We start from the raw sequence: 19,765 nt of genomic DNA on the forward strand, positions 1-19,765 counted from the left end.
AAAATGATAAATATCCTGTCGAACAAATCTTATGAAAAGACAAAATACACGTGGCCCTTGGCTTTGGATTTGGAATTATTAGAAAACAAAGGCTGTATTTCCATCATTAGATAACAGAATTTAGTTAATCTACACGCCACGTGCACGTTGTCAGCAAAAAGCAAGAACATGAATGCCAACTATAAATAGAATAAATGTATAAAGAGTTTCACTTTCAAATAAAGTAAAAGTGCACTGTAACTAGTGATGTTTCAGTGACATGGTTTGGCTGTGTCCCCACCCAAATCTCATCTTGAATTTTAGCTTCCATAATTCCCAAGTGTTTTGGGAGGGACCTGGCGGGAGATAACTGAATCATGAGGGCGGTGGCCCCACACTGTTCTCATGGTAGTGAATAAGTATCACGAGATCTGATGGTTCTATGAGGGGAAACCCCTTTCATTTGGTTCTCATTCTTTCTTTTGGCCTGATACCATGTAAGACTTGCCTTTTGCCTTCCGCCATGATTGTTAGGCCTCCCCAGCCATGTGGAACTATGAGTCCAGTAAACCTCTTTTCTTTATAAATTACCCAGTCTTGGGTATGTCTTTATCAGCAGTTTGACAACAGACTAAAACACTTGGGTAGAGGAGACAATCTTGAGTGTGAATCCTGATCTGCCACTTACTAACTGGCATGGTCTGAATGTTTGCATCCCATTGAAAGTCATACATTGAAACTTAATCCCCAATGTGATAATGTTAACAGATGAGGCCTTTGGGAAGTGGCTAGGTCATGAAAGCAGAGCCCTCAACAATGGGATTAGTGGCTTTATAGGCTCAAAGGAGCTCACTTGCCCCTTCTACTATGTGAAGATGCAGTGGGAAGTCAGCAGTCTGCAACCTGGAAGATCGCCCTCGACAAGCCCTGACTGTGCTGAAACCCTCATCTTGGGCTTCCCACCTTCAGAACTGTGGGTAATAAATCTATGATGTTTATAAGTCACCCAGTTTATGGTACTTTCTTATGCAACTGAAATAGACTAAGATCCTAACCTTTTAGTCTTGAGCTAGTTCGTTTCTCTCTCTCAGCCTTAGCTTCCTCATCTGAAGAACAGTTGGAAATAGTAGTAGTATCTCTCTTAACAGTATCAGGACTCAAAGACATAATGCTTATAGCTTTAATAATAGTAATGGAACAAGTGTAGTGATTTCAGAATGCCAAAAAGGTGAAGGTTTAGGCATTTATTAAAGAACTTCAGGCCAGGAGTGGTGGCTTACACCTGTAATCCCAGCACTTTTGGAGGCCAAGGTGGGTGGATCACTTGAGGTCAGGAGTTCATAACCAGCCTGGCAAACATGGTGAAACTCCATCTCTACCAAAAAAATACAAAAAATTAGCCGGGTGTGGTGGTGCATGTCTGTAGTTCCAGTTACTTAGGAAGTTGAGGCAGGAGAATGGCTTGAACCCAGCAGGCGAAGGTTGGCAGTAAGCCGAGATTGTACCACTGCACTCCAACCTGGGAGACAGAGTGGGACTTTGTCTCAAAATAAAAGTAATAATAATAATTTCACATTAGTAAGAAATTTTAGGGGTTTGAGCTTCAAAATCACTTGACCTCTGAAACCACTCCTGGAAAACTCTCACATGGACAGTATCTGCAGTAGGCTGGATGCTCTATATCTATTTGCTAGATGAGGGCCAATGAAGGGCTTAAAGATAAAAGAAATTTGAGTTCAAATAAAAGCTAGAGAAAAATAACTTATTTGTTTATTTATTTATTTTTTGACATCCATAAAGCCTTACCTGCACTTGAAATTGATGGACCCAGAGAAAGTGGGTGGTTAACATCCATGGAAAGCATTCAGAGGGTCTGATATTGAGGCATTTGTGTACTCCTTTCTTTCTCTAGGAGCCTCTCTGACATGGGAAATGGGTCTTTACTGCTTTTTTTCTTTATTTCCCAGCAAAAAGATGTAGGTGGGCCTGCTTTCATTGTCTCTCTGCTTTTTGCCCCCATGACATCATGTGGGTGGACATTCAGTTGCCATTCTCTACGCATTTCCTTTAAGATGTCTTATATCCAAGATAATATGAACCCTCCTCTTTTAACATGCCTTCAGTCTTTTCAAGGAACAGAACTGCAACTCCCCCAGTCTTCAGGTTAGCAGCCTCCTTTTTCTTGTAATATCAAAGCCACACACTCCTTATTTTTCACAAACAACAAAGGACTGACATTTAACAGAAGGTAATGGGAGGAGCACAAATCTAACATAATATCATCTCCCATTCGTGTAGGTGAGAGCCTGTAGGTAACTCTGTCACTGACAGTGGGAAAATAGGAGAAGGTCGCCCACTTCCCAAGGAACTACCACCTTCTCTAAAATGACCAGTGTCAGGGAGTCTGGCACCAAGAGCAAACAAAAAACTGCCAGACTGTCTTTTCTCTTCTGCCGATACTATCCCCACCATATTCAATCATCTCATTATTGGTAAATGCAAACTTTTAGAACAAATTTGAAAACAAGCATGTTTTAAAAATAAAAAATCAGGAATACGCTCACATAACAGTATGTTAAAGCGACTATATCTCATCGGCATTTTCTCGAGGTTTCCCAGTCATCACAGAGTCAAAAGCTATCTATATTGTTTAGGGGAACAAAATTATAATTTAAAATGTGCTCAATTTTCAAAATATTTTTACTAAGCAAGGAAAAAGAGAAGAAACCAACAGAGTTATGGAAGGAGGAAGATATTTTTCTTTGTATCACATTTAGTTACATAGATTTCTTCATATACTTTTCAAAAAAAATACAAAGCAAAAGAAAATTAAACATCAAAATTTTCAAAACAAGATTGACTTTTATTTCTATTTTTTCATAACCCAGACTCTGACTTCTAGGAACTTTGCTAACCCAACTAGTTCACAGTGTTGTTCAGGGCTGGTCTAGTGCTCACAACTAGGCTACATTGTTCTTTTCTTGGACATAAACAATTTCAAAGAGCACCAACCTTAGACATGGTCACCTGCGACAGTGTTAAAGTAAGACAAACAAGGCCACTTCCTTATTTTTCCTAAGCATAGACAAAACATAGCACTCTGTAAACCACAAAATATCAAACATTCCCTCTCTTAACTAATATGCGTGGCCACTGTTTCTTTAGGATGTATAATTGTCCTCTTTTATCCTCAGGGAATGCATTCCAAGGCCTTCAGGAATACCTGAAACCTCAGATAGTACCCAACTCTATCTTTATTGTATAGTGTTTTCTTGTTGTTGTTGTCATTGTTTTATTTTATTTTAATCTGATCACCAAGAAAGCTACTAAGTGACTATGGGGTGAGTAGCATCTACAGGGTGGATACACTGACAAAGGGATGACTTTCCTTCCAAGAAGGATGGCAGATTTAATCACGCTACTAAAAATAGTATGCAACTTAAAACTTATACTTTGTTTCTAGAATTTTCTATTTAATATTTTTGGACCACACTGCAGAGGACTGAAACTGGAAAGTGAAACCACGAATAAGGAGGGACTACTGTAAAGCTGTGGCTTCAGTCAACTCTGCCTTCCTTCTAGATTAGATGTTTACAGACGCAAAATCATAGGATTGTCCTCACTTCCACATAACACCCAATCCAGAGTACAGCTCTGTTTTCTAGCACCGTCTTGCCGAGATGCCCTACAATCACCCTGGTGTGTGTTCTCCCTCACAGTAATAAGTAATAAAACATACTTTTTGAAACTACAGGTGTGCTCCTGGTGGTCTCTAGCTGGAGGTCATTGACAAGTATTATTAACTGTCTCCACAAATGAGGAAAATGATGCTCAGGGAAGTTTTAAAAACATTATAGTTGCAATAAGACTGGAAGTCAGATTATTTTTAAGTAGCTCAATACTACGAAAAAACATGCATTGATATCCATTGAGTATGTTATGTAGAATATCTCTACGGCATTATGCAAGGCATATTCGTCCTCTTAGTCTCTCTCCAGCAGCCAACCCCAATACCTGAAAATGCTCCATTATTAGTCTATTCCTTTGGGTTAAGGAACTGATGGTTGCATTCATTTCCCTTTTAGTGTTGTTGAAAATTCAATGCAATAACCTGCTGGGATAGAGGTGGTAGAGATACGGAAGCGGGTCAGGGAAGTGCCTGAAGGGGAAGGGTGTGGTCCCTGGCTAGGGCTCCACCCCTGGGCCTCTGCCCAGGGACCTAAGTGAGGACAGCATTTTTGTTTTCCTGCCCAAATGTTGCATTTCCCATGACAACCCTGGCCTGCCACGCCCCCATCCTGTGCCTATAAAAACCCTAAGGCCCTAGCCAGCAGATACATAGGCAGCTGGATGTGGAGAGGAGCACATCAGTAGAGGAACACACACGCGGCTGGACATCCAGATAAACACATTGGTAAAAAGAGACACAAGTGGCTGGATGTTGAGAGGACACCAAGGGGAGCACACCGGGTGGAAGAGCACAGGACAGACATCAGCACACCGGCAGGCCATCAACGGACAGAACGTGGTGGATTTGGGGTAGGGCAGTCAGAGGAGAGCCCACGCCTCCAAGCCACCTGACTCCAGGGGAAACCCATCTCCCTTCTGGCTCCCCCATCTACTGAGAGGTACTTCCACTCAATAAAACCTTGCACACATTCTCCAAGCCCACGTGTGATCCAATTCTTCCAGTACACTAAGAAAAGAACCCTGGGATACAGAAAGCCCTCTGTCCTTGTGATAAGGGAGGGGTCTAATTGAGCTGACTAATGCAGGCCACCTACAGGCAGCTAAGCTTAAAGAGCATCCTGTAACACACGCCCACTGGGGCTTCAGCTGTAAACAATCACCCCTAGACACTGCCGTGGGGCTCCCAACCCATCTGTATACTCCCCTAGAGGTCTGAGCAACGGGGCCCATCACACGCCCTGCAAGGAGGACATGGGAACTTTTCCCATTTCAGGAGCATTGAGGATTTATTGGTGGTTGGCTGTAGATGGCGGGTCCTGAGGGGTTATCATGGTGGGGAACTTTGGGAGCTACAGTCCAGGCAGCAAAGAACGTCTACAATTCAGGGGTCCCATATGTGCTTTCTCCCATATGAGAAAGTGAGACAGCACTGAAAATAAAATTCAGTAACTTTCCTTTTCTTCCCTCTAGGACTGACTTTGCAAATTTATTTATAAGTTAGCAAAGAACACCAGGCTGAGTTCAGAGACCTGATTTCTAATCCTGCTTACACTATTCACGTGATTCTTTTTGATGAGACACTAAATCTTCTGAACTCAGCCAAAGCAGTAGACTGAGTTTCCCAATCCATTAATCTCGAAGCTCCTTTAATAGCATATGCTTATATGGAAAGATGATATTTAAAGCATAACAGGTTATTTCTAGTTGTAGTTCTTGTTCCTTCATCCATTAGTTTAACAACATTTGTTAAGCAGCTCCTTTGCTTAAATGTGTGTTAAGTAGCAGTGGATAAAAGGAATCCTACTTCTAAGTTTCCTGAGTACTCATTACTTAAACACATATTGTAAAATTGTGATTGAAAGAGTAACATGTCAAAAGTTTCCAAGATACATGTTCACATCTGTTCATCTAAGTTATGTATTAGAAAATAAGGCTGAGTCCAGGAAAAACACCACTTACTTTCTTTGCAGCTCTGAGAACCCAGAATAAAGCTCCTACCCACAATAGATGCTCAATATATACAAATATTTGACTGTCTTAAAATATGATTTTGAAATGTGGTAATAGGGCAACAAAGAAAGGAGAATCAATATCTAATTTGCAAACAAGAGTATATTAGTCAGATTTTATTAATGCTATGAATTTATTGATTGCTTGTCTTAGGACACATAAGTTCAACATAATGTCAGTGGGAAGCACATAGAACTAAAGAACACATCTCACAAAATGCTTCTTTGCTGAACGTTTGGTGAAATATTTTCTGGCCTCATGCAGGTGCTTGAAATTTCTAGTTAGGAATTAAAAGTAGGCAGAATGTTTATTCAGTGAGACTCTGGGATTCCTTCTTTGGAGATGTGTAAGGAAACTGCCATGATTGTTTGCATTTTTTTCCAATCTCTGTAACTGTCTCTTTTCTACACTGAAAGGATAATCAAGGAAAATATTTTACATATGATGTCTCTTCTACATATGACTCACTCTGCAGACAACCTTCATCCCAGCCATCACGGCCTTTTTCTAGTGTAAAGCTACCACTGAGGTGCCACAGCAAGTTCCTTACAAGTTATGTTAACATAATTCAGGGTCACAACCTGCTCCTCCATTTATTATAATTAAATTATTTCACCACCAAATGCTTTTTCCAAAAAAGAATAAAATGTCTTTTTAGGTGATGAGACGCAAATGAACTAATTAAAGAAAAAGCAGGTGAACTCTGGCTGTTGCCATTGATTTTATTGAAGGAGTATAAATCAGGTCTCTTTTCTCATTTTTCTCCCTGTTTCCATTTGATCTCCTTCTCACCACCCTGTGGCTATCAGTTTTGGGCCAAGAAGCTGGTAAAATCTAGGAACTACCATCAAGCACAATTAGCTAGAGAGGGCGATAGATGAAGCTCTTTGGGGAATTGACTGGACATTTCCATGCATCTCTGAACCCGCAAGGAAGCACTGGAGCAGTGAGTGGGATTTCACCATCACCTGGTCTAATTCCACTTGACTGAAGGCACACGGGTCACAGACCCAAGACTTCATGGTAAGGAAACACCTAATTTAAATCAATTTGAAGTAACTTTACATATTCTGTCTTTTGCATGGGTCATTGGTCAGACCACATGTAGAGAATTTAATTTCTTTTAGCATGTGTATGCTGATAGACTATAATTATTCAGAAAAGAATTAGCAAAATAAACACAGCACTAGAAATCTATAGAAAACTAGATAATTACTTTTCAGTACTTGAAAAACTGTCATATTTAATAGAATTTATTAAACATTTTCTCCATAAGTAAGATATGGTTTAATGGGTAAAAATTACAAGGAAAGACACCTTGGCTTAAATTTTAATTCATGAACTAGCATTTTGAAATCATGAGTTAAACTGCCTCCTAAGGGTTTAAAGTTTCCCTGGAAATGTTATGAGATTGAATGGCCATTTTATAAAGACAATCATAGAACTTTCTTACATTTAGAGGGGGCTGAATTAGCGATACCTTCTATTTAACACTGATTTTCTTAGCTTTTTATTCTTTCCTTTTCTTCAGTGTTGGCATTCATGAAATTATCTCATGTATAGTGTCACCACTGCCATTTTTTGGGGCTTAAAACAATGAATAAGAGAAATTTTTTAAGGTAATGTCACTGATTCTGTAGGGAGAATTTCAAATTTTATTGATAGTTATCATGGAAAGTTATGAAGTTAAGTACACATACTTGTAGGACCTCTTTCTGATCAATATGAGAGTGTGAATTTTAGGGAAAAAGTAAAAATGGATTTAAAAAACCCCTCCCTGGCGCCCAAGATGGCCAAATAGGAACAGCTCCAGCCTCCAGCTCCCAGCGTGAGCAACACAGGAGACGGGTGATTCCTGCATTTTCAACTGAGGTACCGGGTTCATCTCACCGGATGTGTCAGACAGTTGGCGCTGGTCCGCAGGTGCAGCCAGACCAGCAACAGCTGAAGCAGGGCCAGGCATTGCCTTACCTGGGAAGCGCAAGGGGGAAGGGAATTCCTTTTCCTAGCCAAAGGAAATTGAGACACATAATACCTGGAAAATTGGGTAACCCCCACCCTAATACTGCGCTTTACCAAGGGTCTTAGCAAATGGCACAGCAGGAGATTATATCCTACACCTGGCCCAGAGAGTCCCATGCCTACTGAGCTTCCCGCATTGCTAGCACAGCAGTCTGAGATCTAACTGCAAGGCGGCAGCGAGGCTGGGGAAGCACCCACCATTGCTGAGGCTTAAGTAGGTAAACAAAGCCTCCGGGAAGCTCGAATTGGGTGGAGTCCACCACAGCTCAAGGAGGCCGGCCTGCCTCTGTAGACTCCTCCTCTGGGGACAGGGCATTGCTAAACAAAAAGCAGCAGAAACCTCAGCAGAGGTAAATGCCCCTGTCTGACAGCTTTGAAGAGAGCAGTGGATCTCCTAGCACGGAGGTTGAGATCTGAGAATGGACAGACTGCCTGCTCAAGTGGGTCCCTGACCCCTGAGTAGCCTAACTGGGAGCCATCCCCAACTAGGTGCAGACTGACACCTCACACCTCACACGACAGGATATACCCCTGAGATGAAGCTTCAAGAGCAAGAATCAGACAGCAACACTCGCTATTCAGCAATATTGTATCTTCTGCAGCCTCCGCTGCTGATACCCAGGCAAACAGGGTCAGGAGTGGACCTCAAGCAAACTCCAACAGACCTACACCTCAGGGTCCTGACTGTGAGAAGGAAAACTAACAAACAGAAAGGACACCCACACCAAAACCCCATCAGTACATCACCATCATCAAAGACCAAAGGCAGATAAAACCACAAAGATGGGGAAAAAGCAGGGCAGAAAAGCTGGAAATTCAAACAATCAGAGCGCATCTCCCCCTCCAAAGGTATGCAGCTCATCGACAGCAACAGAACAAAGTTGGACAGAGAATGACTTTGACAAGCTGAGAAAAGAAAGCTTCAGTCAACCAAACTTCTCAGAGACAAAGAAGGTCATTACATAATGGTAAAGGGATTAATTCAACAAGAAGAACTAACTATCCTAAATACATATGCACCCAATACAGGAGCACCCAGATTCATAAAGCAAGTCCTTAGAGACTTACAAAGAGATTAGACTCCCATACAATAATAATGGGAGACTTTAACACCCCCACTGTCAACATTAGACAGATCAATGAGACAGAAAGTTAACAAGGATATCCAGGAACTGAGCTCAACTCTGCACCAAGCGAATCTAATAGACATCTACAGAACTCTCCACCCCAAATCAACAGAATATACATTCTTCTCAGCACCACATTGCACTTACTCCAAAATTGACCACATAGTTGGAAGTAAAGCACTCCTCAGCAAATGTAAAAGAACACAAATTATAACAAACTGTCTCTCAGACCACAGTGCAATCAAACTAGAACTCAGGACTAAGAAACTCAATCAAAACCACTCAACTACATGGAAACTGAACAACTTGCTCCTGAATGACTGCTAGGTACATAATGAAATGACCACATAATTGGAAGTAAAGCACTCCTCAGCAAATGTAAAAAAACAGAAATTATAACAAACTGTCTCTCAGACCACAGTGCAATCAAACTAGAACTCAGGACTAAGAAACTCAATCAAAACCGCTCAACTACATGGAAACTGAACAACCTGCTCCTGAATGACTACTGGGTACATAACGAAATGAAGGCAGAAATAAAGATGTTCTTTGAAACCAATGAGAACAAAGATACAACATACCAGAATCTCTGGGACACATTTAAAGCAGTGTGTAGAGGGAAATTTATAGCACTAAATGCCCACAAGAGAAAGCAGGAAAGACCTAAAATTGACAACCTAACATCACAATTAAAAGAAATAGAGAAGCAAAAGCAAACACTTTCAAAAGCTAGCAGAAGGCAAGAAATAACTAAGATCAGAGCAGAACTGTAGGAGATAGAGACACAAAAAACCCTCCACAAAATCAGTGAATCCAGGAGCTGGTTTTTTGAAAAGATCAACAAAATTGACAGACCACTAGCAAGACTAATACAGAAGAAAAGAGAGAAGAATCAAATAGATGCAATTAAAAATGATAAAGGGGATATCACCACCGACCCCACAGAAATACAAACTACCATCAGAGAATACTATAAACACCTCTACGCAAAAAAAACTGGAAAACCTAGAAGAATTGGATAATTTCCTGGACATGTACACTCTTCCAAGACTAAACCAGGAAGAAGTTGAATCCCTGAATAGACCAATAGCAGGCTCTGAAATTGAGGCAATAATTAATAGCCTACCAACCAAAAAAAGTCCAGGACCAGACAGATTCACAGCTGAATTCTGCCAGAGGTACAAGGAGGAGTTGGTATCATTCCTTCTGAAACTATTTCAATCAATAGAAAAGGAGGGAATCCCCCCTAACTCATTTTATGAGGCCAACATCATCCTGATACCAAAGCCTGGCAGAGACACAACAAAAAAAGAGAAGTTTAGACCAATATCCCTGATGAACATCAATGCAAAAATTCTCAATAAAATACTGGCAAACCGAACCAAGCACATCAAAAAGCTTATCCACCATGATCAAGTGGGTTTCATCCCTGGGATGCAAGGCTGGTTCAACATATGCAAATCAATAAATGTAATCCAGAATATAAACAGAATCAAATACAAAAACCACATGATTATCTCAATAGATGCAGAAAAGGCCTTTGACAAAATTCAACAGCCCTTCATGCTAAAAACTCTCAATAAATTCGGTATTGATGCAATGTATCTCAAAATAATAAGAGCTATTTATGACAAACCCACAGCCAATATCATACTGAATGGGCAGAAACTGGAAGCATTCCCTTTGAAAACTGGCACAAGTCATGGATGCCCTCTCTCAACACTCCTATTCAACATAGTGTTGGAAGTTCTGGTTAGGGCAATCAGGCAAGAGAAAGAAATAAAGGATATTCAGTTAGGAAAAGAAGAACTCAAATTGTCCCTCTTTGCAGATGACATGATTGTATATTTAGAAAACCCCATCATCTCAGCCCAAAATCTCCTTAAGCTGACAAGCAACTTCAGCAAAGTCTCAGGATACAAAATTAATGTGAAAAAATCACAAGCATTCTTATCCACCAGTAACGAACAAACAGAGAGCCAAATCATGACTGAACTCCCGTTCACAATAGCTTCAAAGAGAATCAAATACCTAGAAATCCAACTTACAAGGGATGTAAAGGATCTCTTCAAGGAGAACTACAAATTACTGCTCAGTGAAATAAAAGAGAACACAAACAAAAGGAAGAACATACCATGCTCATGGATAGGAAGAATCAATATTGTGAAAATGGCCATACTGCCCAAGGTAATCTATAGATTCAATGCCATCCCCATCAAGCTACCAATGAGTTTCTTCACAGAAGTGGAAAAAACTGCTTTAAAGTTCATATGGAACCAAAAAAGAGCCCGCATTGCCAAGACAATCCTAAGCCAAAAGAACAAAGCTGGAGGCATCATGCTACCTGACTTCAAACTACACTATAAGGCTATAGTAACCAAAACAGCATGGTACTGATACCAAAACAGAGATACAGACCAATGGAACAGAACAGAGTCCTCAGAAATAATACCACACATCTACAACCATCTGATCTTTGATAAACCTGAGAAAAATAAGAAACGGGGAAAGGATTCCCTATTTAATAAATGGTGCTGGGAAAATTGGCTAGCCACAAGTAGAAAGGTGAAACTGGATCATTTCCTTACTCCTTATACAAAAATTAATTCAAGATGGATTAGAGATTTAAATGTTAGACCTAAAACCATAAAAACTCTAGAAGAAAACCTAGCTAATACCATTCAGGACATAGGCATGAGCAAGGACTTCATGTCTAAAACACCAAAAGCAATGGCAATAAAAGCCAAAATTGACAAATGGGATCTCATTAAACTAAAGAGCTTCTGCACAGCAAAAGAAACTACCATCAGAGTGAACAGGCAACCTACAGAATGGGAAAAAATTTTTGAAATCTACTCATCTGACAAAGGGCTAATGTCCAGAACCTATAAAGAACTCAATCGGCCGGGCGTGGTGGCTCACGCCTGTAATCCCAGCAATTTGGGAGGCCGAGGTGGGCGGATCACAAGGTCAGGAGATCGAGACCATGGTGAAACCCCGTCTCTACTAAAAATAGAAAAAATTAGCCGGGCGCAGCGGTGGGCGCCTGTAGTCCCAGCTACTCGGGAGGCTGAGGCAGGAGAATGGCGTGAACCCGGGAGGCGGAGCTTGCAGTGAGCCGAGATTGCGCCACTGCACTCCAGCCTGGGCGACAGAGCGAGACTCCGTCTCAAAAAAAAAAAAAAAAGAACTCAATCAAATTTATAAGAAAAAAGCAAACGACCCCATCAAAAAGTGGGCAAAGGATATGAACATACATTTCTCAAAAGAAGACATTCATACAGCCAACAGACACATGAAAAAATGCTCATCATTACTTGCCATCAGAGAAATGCAAATCAAAACCACAATGAGATACTAGCTCACACCAGTTAGAATGGCAATCATTAAAAAGTCAGGAAACAACAGGTGCTGGAGAGGATGTGGAGAAATAGGAACACTTTTACACTGTTGGTGGGACTGTAAATTAGTTCGACCATTGTGGAAAACAGTGTGGCGATTCCTCAATGATCTAGAACTAGAAATACCATTTGACCCAGTCATCCCATTACTGGGGATATACCCAAAGGATTATAAGTCATGTTGCTATAAAGACACATGCACCCGTATGTTTTTTGTGGCACTATTCACAATAGCAAAGACTTGGAATCAACCCAAATGTCCATCAGTGACAGACCGGATTAAGAAAATGTGGCACATATACACCGTGGAATACTATGCAGTCATAAAAAAGGATGAGTTCGTGTTCTTTCTAGGGACATGGATGCAGCTGGAAATCATCATTCTCAGCAAACTATCACAAGAACAGAAAACCAAACACCACATGTTCTCACTCATAGATGGGAATTGAACAATGAGATCACTTGGACACAGGAACTGGATCATCACACACCGGGTCCTATTGTGGGGAGAGGAGAGGGGAGGGATAGCATTAGAAGATATACCTAATGTAAATGGCGAGTTAATAGGTGCAGCACACCAACATGGCACATGTATACATATGTAACAAACCTACACATTGTGCACGTGTACCCTAGAACTTAAAGTATAATAAAAAATAAATAAATAAAATAATAATCCTAACCAAAAAAAAAAAAAAAAACCCTCCCTGGGACATGCATACCCACCTTCATTGTTCTGCACTATTTTTGAGTCTTCCAATTTACATGTGCATTTTAATGAATGTCAAAGAAAATTTTGAATTGCATAATTTATTTAACAAATATGAAATAATAAATGTTGTTTTGAGAAATGGAAATAGATTATGAACATGTTTCTAAAGTTTAATGAATGGCTAGCATCTGTCCTTTCTGAAAGACTAGAAGAATGAATTCATTTCTTAGGTATGAGCAGCATCATTTTTTTCTCTAAGGAATTTGAGTCATTTTATTTTTAGATGACAGTGTGTTTTCTATTTTCTTAAATGTCATTGCCCTAATATGCTTATTTCTTAAGATGCCTGTACGCAATTCACTTTTTAAACAATTGGGCTGAATATTAATTGGATTATGAGATTTTGCATGTAAATTCAATGAGTAAAATCAAGTCAATCCCCCTTCCTTTAAAATATTTATTCTTAACTATACTTTTTATTTTTCAAAAAAAGAATACCACTTGTTTTGCTTAAAAAAATGCACTTGTTACCATTAACATAGCCTCAATCTGATCTGATCTTGTATGGAGAATACTAATCAAGTAGAGAAAACTTTAGAATGTATATGATCATGACTACAAATCAGCTGTGACAGCAATTCTGATTTAATCTTTCACATTTTCCTCTTCCCCTCCCTTCAGTGTCAAGCTATCTACATATCTTACATTGACTACATCCATATAAACAATAAATAGAGGGCACAATATTTAGATGTGAAAATAATATGATTTGCAAATGAACATCATGTTGAAATACAAGTTTTTCCAATTTTTAAGCAATACTACCAAATAAATAGAGTAGTGAAAAGTCAATTATGTGTATTTTAGAATGTGATGCATCAGCATTTCTAGATCTAAAGTAGCAAATAAAGGATTTTTTTGGAAATAAAAAATTTAAGGTAACATATAAAAATCAAAGTGGCATGTACTCATTCAAGAGTGTGAAAGGATGGAAAGTCATTAATATTTATTGAGCATCTACCGTGTTCCAGGCTCTTAGCAGAGACTATTACATTTAGCCTTTCCAATAACCTTCTAAGGTAAATTTTGTTATTTCTGCCCATAGAGTGGAGAAAAATAAAGCCTCAAGAAGTAAAAATGTTTTCTCAAAGTCACATATCTGGTAAGTTACATTTGTTGTTGACAGTCAAACCCAAGACATCCCATTTCCAAGGCCTGTGGAGGAACTGTAGAAGGACATGGATCCTGCCAGAGAGGCACCAGATAGGCTTGAAAAAAGAATTCCAGTTGCTGCCAGTGCAGGAGCATGTCTTGAGCACTGTTTGGGGAACCTGATTTTACATATTCCCACTTACCTCATGGAGCTATTAGGATGTATGAGTAAGAAAATAGATAGGAAGTCACTGTGAAGGTTTATACTGGATGAGAGTGCAATTTCACTCCAGGTACTCACCCTGAGGATTCTAACAGCGCCTAGCTCAACACTGTCAGACTGCATCATCAACTATGATTTGATGGACATTATGGTGTGTCTTTGTGTAAGTGGTGGGAGGGGAGCGGGTAGGATTTGTTGACAACCGGCAAGAGTTGAAGTGATTTAACATGAAACAGATGGAATAAGGCAGGCTCTGCCTACCACTTTGTCAGCCAAACCAAGTACTCACTCTGCAAGCAGTCAGCGTTTAGCAGGTCCTGACACTTTTCGTGGCATTTCACTCCGCACTCCAGACACTTCATGCCTTGCCTTGCAATGCCCCACAGGAGCCCCTCACATTCATAACAGTAGGTGGGCGTGGTAGCTGTCCAGACCTCAAAATTGTGTGGGGTGGTAGAAGACATAGGGTAGATCAATGCCTGCAAGGTCTTCTTGAAGACGTGCATTTTCTGTGAACATGAGAGAAGTTACCAGTGTACCGCCAAGTCAGTGGATTTGAATTGTTTCATAGTAAAACAAATCATTTTATCACTTTTCTCTGAAAATGCTATTTTGAGAGAACCCCTTGATCATTGATTCAAGTCATGACAGTAAGCATAATAACTCTGCTAACTTATTCTTCTCTCCATGTTTTAGGGCCCGATTCAGTTATCTGTACACAAAGAACTCCCTAATCTTCCAGACTGGACTGAGCTCCAATGTCTGCAGCTTCTTTCCCAGCAGCACACAGGTCTAATGACTTGAGGATGTCTAAGTCCCTGCTTTGCTATAAACCCCACACCTCTTTTACTTTCTACCCAGGTGGTTATTTCCTGACTCCCTTGTCCTCCCTGATACTTCACCCCTCCTCAGCCCCAAGGAATGCTTCTGTCATTCAATCTGCAGGAAATTTGCTTTCAGCACCTATCACCTGGGAAGGATCTTACCACCTAATTCATAAGAAAGCATCAGTAGTAGATAAGGTCGAATGAGGCACTCTCCCATGATGATTTATATTTTAAAAGGAAATAGTTTCTAATAGCACATGGAAGGACTCTCTAATGATAAGTGAGGTGAAAAAAATCTATTGGACAAGTAGCTGGGAGATCTGAGTTCTCCTAGGCCCAACCACGTGATATTTAAAAGGGGCCTCTATAAGCAGGAACTGTCTTCCATGTTTTCCTTCTTAGTGCCTAAACAGCTTATCACTGTCCCTGGAACATAGTAGAGGTACATTTCTTTTAATGAATAAACGTTCTGCCACTTATGAATCTTGTAATCTACAGAGAGATGTAAGGGCTCTAAGACTCACCCTCCTCCTCTGCTCTGCTTAAAATGCTATTACTTTGAAGATCAAATTGTATAATGATAACAGAAGTAGTCTATAGGCTTCAAAACACCAAATAAATACTTAGTATTGATGCTGGATTTAAAAAAAAAAAACACCACCAACAATAAACACAGGCCAATAGAAAAGAGAATTGGTTACATGAGTCCTTTTCTACGCTTCTCATATCCCACAAAGCAGGTGACTTCCTGAGAGAAAGACCAGCACTCTCAGAGGTTACATTTACAGATAATTTCACGCAACTGTCTGATGCAGAATGAATGGATATTTACATAAACCCTGTAGGAGCCCAGCGGATAAGTCATACTAGAAGGGAAGCATTTATAGTTTGCATTAATTATCCTCAAATCTCATTTCAGAATATTTTCCCACAGTGTTGAAATGACTAACATTCAATTCCACAGTATGGTAACAGCATATTTCCCTTTATTATTACATTACTCTCACTCTGTGCTTTCCCAGAATATGTTTGGTAATGGTACTGGGAGGTCCCCTACCAGGGAATGAAGCCTCAGTAAGAATGTTCCTAATTTTGAATGGTTAGATCCATCCTTGCTATTAGATAAGGGACTGGTCAATCCAGAGCTCTTTATACTTCAAGTGAGTCTACAGAGCAGCAGTATGGTCAAATTCGGGCATCACTCAAGTGGAAGACCCTAATATTAGGGTTTATTCAGATAGAACAACCGGATCCATCACCTTTCAATAAAGAGTGTCTGAAACAAGTAAATCTCCTGGCTTCATTTTATAATGAAGATGTCTTATAAAGAACTGTTAAGAGTTCTTTGAGAATTAGAAGCATGTATTATTCACCTTTGCCTCCTCTTTAATACCTAGCATAGCGAGTATCTTCACTATCATTAAAACAAATGAAATAATCCTTGGCATAACAGATTTTTCATTAGCTACCCACAGACAGAGTCTCCTGTTCTAATTGGGCTGAGGGGCTGTGTGTGTGTTTGTGTGTGTAATGTAGCATTTGTGGTCTAGAAGAAAAATTAGGAAGGGAATTAATTTATATACTTGCAGTTGCATCAGGCAACTCATTTGTTTTAATGGAAAAAAAATAAAAATAGAATAATAAAATATTCTAATTACATGGAATACTGAGTGGGAATAAAACAGAGTCTGCTAATGAACACAAGAAAAGTAAGTAATGTACCTTACATAAATGAAGAAAGCAGAGTTGGGAATAAGGTTGTTTTTGATCATGAACTTATTCACATATTTCAAGATTAAGTAAATGATTAATATATATGATCTAATTCTGTATGTCCACTTTGCTTTTACTGAAGTCGAGTGATATATAGTCAGTACTCTAAGTCCATAGGTTATAGTAGGAGTAATAAAAATAAATAACCCTGCTAAAAAATTAAACAGACTGGAGGAAAACAAGTAAAAGTTCTGAATAAACAGCCGAGCAGATTTCATTAAAATGTTTTGTTTGGTTTGGCTAAGGAGCCATAATTCATTTCTTGCAAAGGGAGAATGAAGCTAATTTCTGAAAATAAGAAACATGAAACATTTACTAGACAGCCCATTGAAAAGCAATTGAATGGGGCACTGAAATAAATGCCAATATTTAAAAGTTATTAAAGTTAGAGAAAAACATTAAACATTAGACGACCTACCAGAGGGTATATATCCCCTCTAATAAGGGCTTAACACTTTAGGGAATGATGAATCCTTTTCACTCTTGACTTTCGGGGGTATGGGCATGTGTTTCTCAAAGCTGAAAATTACTCTACTCTAAAATAAATGCCATACAAAACCATTCTTTTTTCAGCAAAGTATATTCTGAGCTGATAGTTTAGGAACATGAAATAGGTAGGAAAATCATACACAAATAATCTCATAATAGGGGATTCTGGTATTTCAGGGTGATAATGCATCTTGGAGAAAGCTGTTTCCTCGGCAGCAAAATCAGGCAAGATGAAATAAGATTATAAGAAGGAAAAAGTGTGGGTTTTTGTGTGGAATAAGGTGAAAAGAGCAAGAAGCACTAAACAAAAGCATGGCAGAGGAAAACAAGGGGAAACCCCAAAATTTGCCATTGATGGAAGCAAATGAAGTCTATAGTTTACCATTAGGAATCAGATTGAAGGGATGAAAAACCATTAAAAAAAAAAAGTAACACTTAGGGCAGGCAGATTAATCATCAGCTATAGATAAGAGCTGAAGGATGGAACTGAGGATGTTATCAGGAGAGGGTCTCTGGCCTAGGTAAACTACTTGGAATCAGACATATGGAGGTCCTTAGAACAAGTAAAAACCTAGTTACTAGAATTAGGACCCAAGGACAGCGGGATATGGCAAAATGAGTGACTTGCTGCTAATCTATTTAATTTTTTAAATTTCTAAATTTTATTTTAAGTACAGGGGTACATGTGCAGGATGTGCAGGTTACATAAGTAAACATGTGCCATGGTGGTTTGCTGCATAGATCATCCCACCACCCAGGTATTAAGCCCAGCATCCATTAGCTATTCTCCCTGCTGCTCTCCCTCCTCCCACCCCCACCCTCCGACAGGCTGCAGTGTGTGTTGTTCCCCTCTGTGTCCATGTGTTCTCATCAGCTCCTAATCTATTTTAAATGTTTCTAAACTTTACAAATCTTCTACAACTTTTCAAATGTTCTACAACAAAAATGTATTTTTCTAAAAATACGTATTTTAAGATTATAATAAAATGCATGCTCATGGTAAAAATAATTTATAAAACAGAAAGGCACTAATATAACTAAAAAAATATTCAATTTAGCCTTTTAAAGTTAGGCATTATTTCATACATATCCTTCCCGTATTCTTTTTTATGTATAGACAGGATGTAATACTCTTGCAATTAGAAAAAAAAAACCGTTATTTTCACATTGCTTAAGTGATTCCAACAAAGAAGGCAATTTTTTTCTGCTATGTATAGACATCTTGTTAACCTGTAGAAATGAGTAAGGAATATTTTCACATTCTGATAAGCCTTTGTAGGCAAGTACAACCTATAGACTACACCCTAGCAAATATTTTTTTAGAACTTTCTTCTCCAACAAATAAATTTAAAGCAAGTTGCACTAATATATCACTTTTGGAACAATTAGGACACTGGAAGGAAATGAATTGCCTTTTCTATTCATCACTACCTGAGGAAACTAAAATGAGCCTGAGATATAAAGGAATCAGGCTTCCTGCCAAGAGCAATGACTAGTGTTTTCAGACCATCAATATTCTAATCTACCAACTGTTAATAATTATAACAGGAACAAAGCTTGTCTGCCTCAATTTGCCACATTATTTCTCTCCTTTTTCCTTTCTGTGTTAACCAGTGACTAACCTATGAAGTTCTATTTTCCTCCTCATCCTGGGGAGGAAATAATCCTCCTCGTGAGATTATGTAAGCCATACCTTTCCTATACCCCCCAAATGTCACATTTTGATACTTTCAAGACAAAATACACTTCTTGTTTTGAGGCATTTTTCATATACTTGATGGATACTTTTTAGAAAAAATATGTTTGCTCTTCTGTAAAGTACAAATGTTATTGTTTCTGGACAAAAGCATCAGAATTTTTGCAGAGCAAACATTAGGTACAATATGATTTTTGAAATTTGTTATAAACGTGAAGACAGAGCAATGCTTGGATAAAATCCTGAGCATAAAAACAGACATAATTTCAGTACTGATTGCTCATCTAAGTAATCATCCTATAAGACTGATTGACTGTAGAAGCTAAAATTATTCAGGTAAATTTTTTTTTGTAGCAGAAAGTACAAACGAAGACTAAAAGTTATATTCCTATCTATGTGAGAATGTAAGTAGTTTTCTTTCACTTCTATTGCTTTATAACAGATATAAATTAACATCGTTCTACGAAACTTATGGGGTAAGTCCAAAGAAAGAGGGCAGAACAATGCTAACGTAGATGATTCCTTAATTCAAGGAGAGCACAATATAGCATAAGCCCTTTGTTATGACACAGAACATAATCTGAAAACAAAATATGATAGATTTTTTATGTACTATAAATGTTCTTTTTTCCCAATTCAAACTTTCAATAAAAATGTATACAAG

General features: G+C 39.0%; 1 protein-coding gene across 1 annotated transcript in view; it reads right to left on the minus strand.

The window, feature by feature from the left end:
* LOC105490028 (unc-13 homolog C) overlaps window positions 1–19,765 on the minus strand; it is a 699,235-nt gene that overhangs the window by 389,650 nt on the left and 289,820 nt on the right. The window contains exon 7 of the mRNA XM_011755257.3: window positions 14,606–14,825. Coding sequence (XP_011753559.2) covers window positions 14,606–14,825 — 220 coding nt within the window. The remainder of the gene's footprint in view (window positions 1–14,605; window positions 14,826–19,765) is intronic.

This window comes from Macaca nemestrina, chromosome 7 (assembly GCF_043159975.1).
Source record: "Macaca nemestrina isolate mMacNem1 chromosome 7, mMacNem.hap1, whole genome shotgun sequence".
NCBI classification, from domain to species: domain Eukaryota; kingdom Metazoa; phylum Chordata; class Mammalia; order Primates; family Cercopithecidae; genus Macaca; species Macaca nemestrina.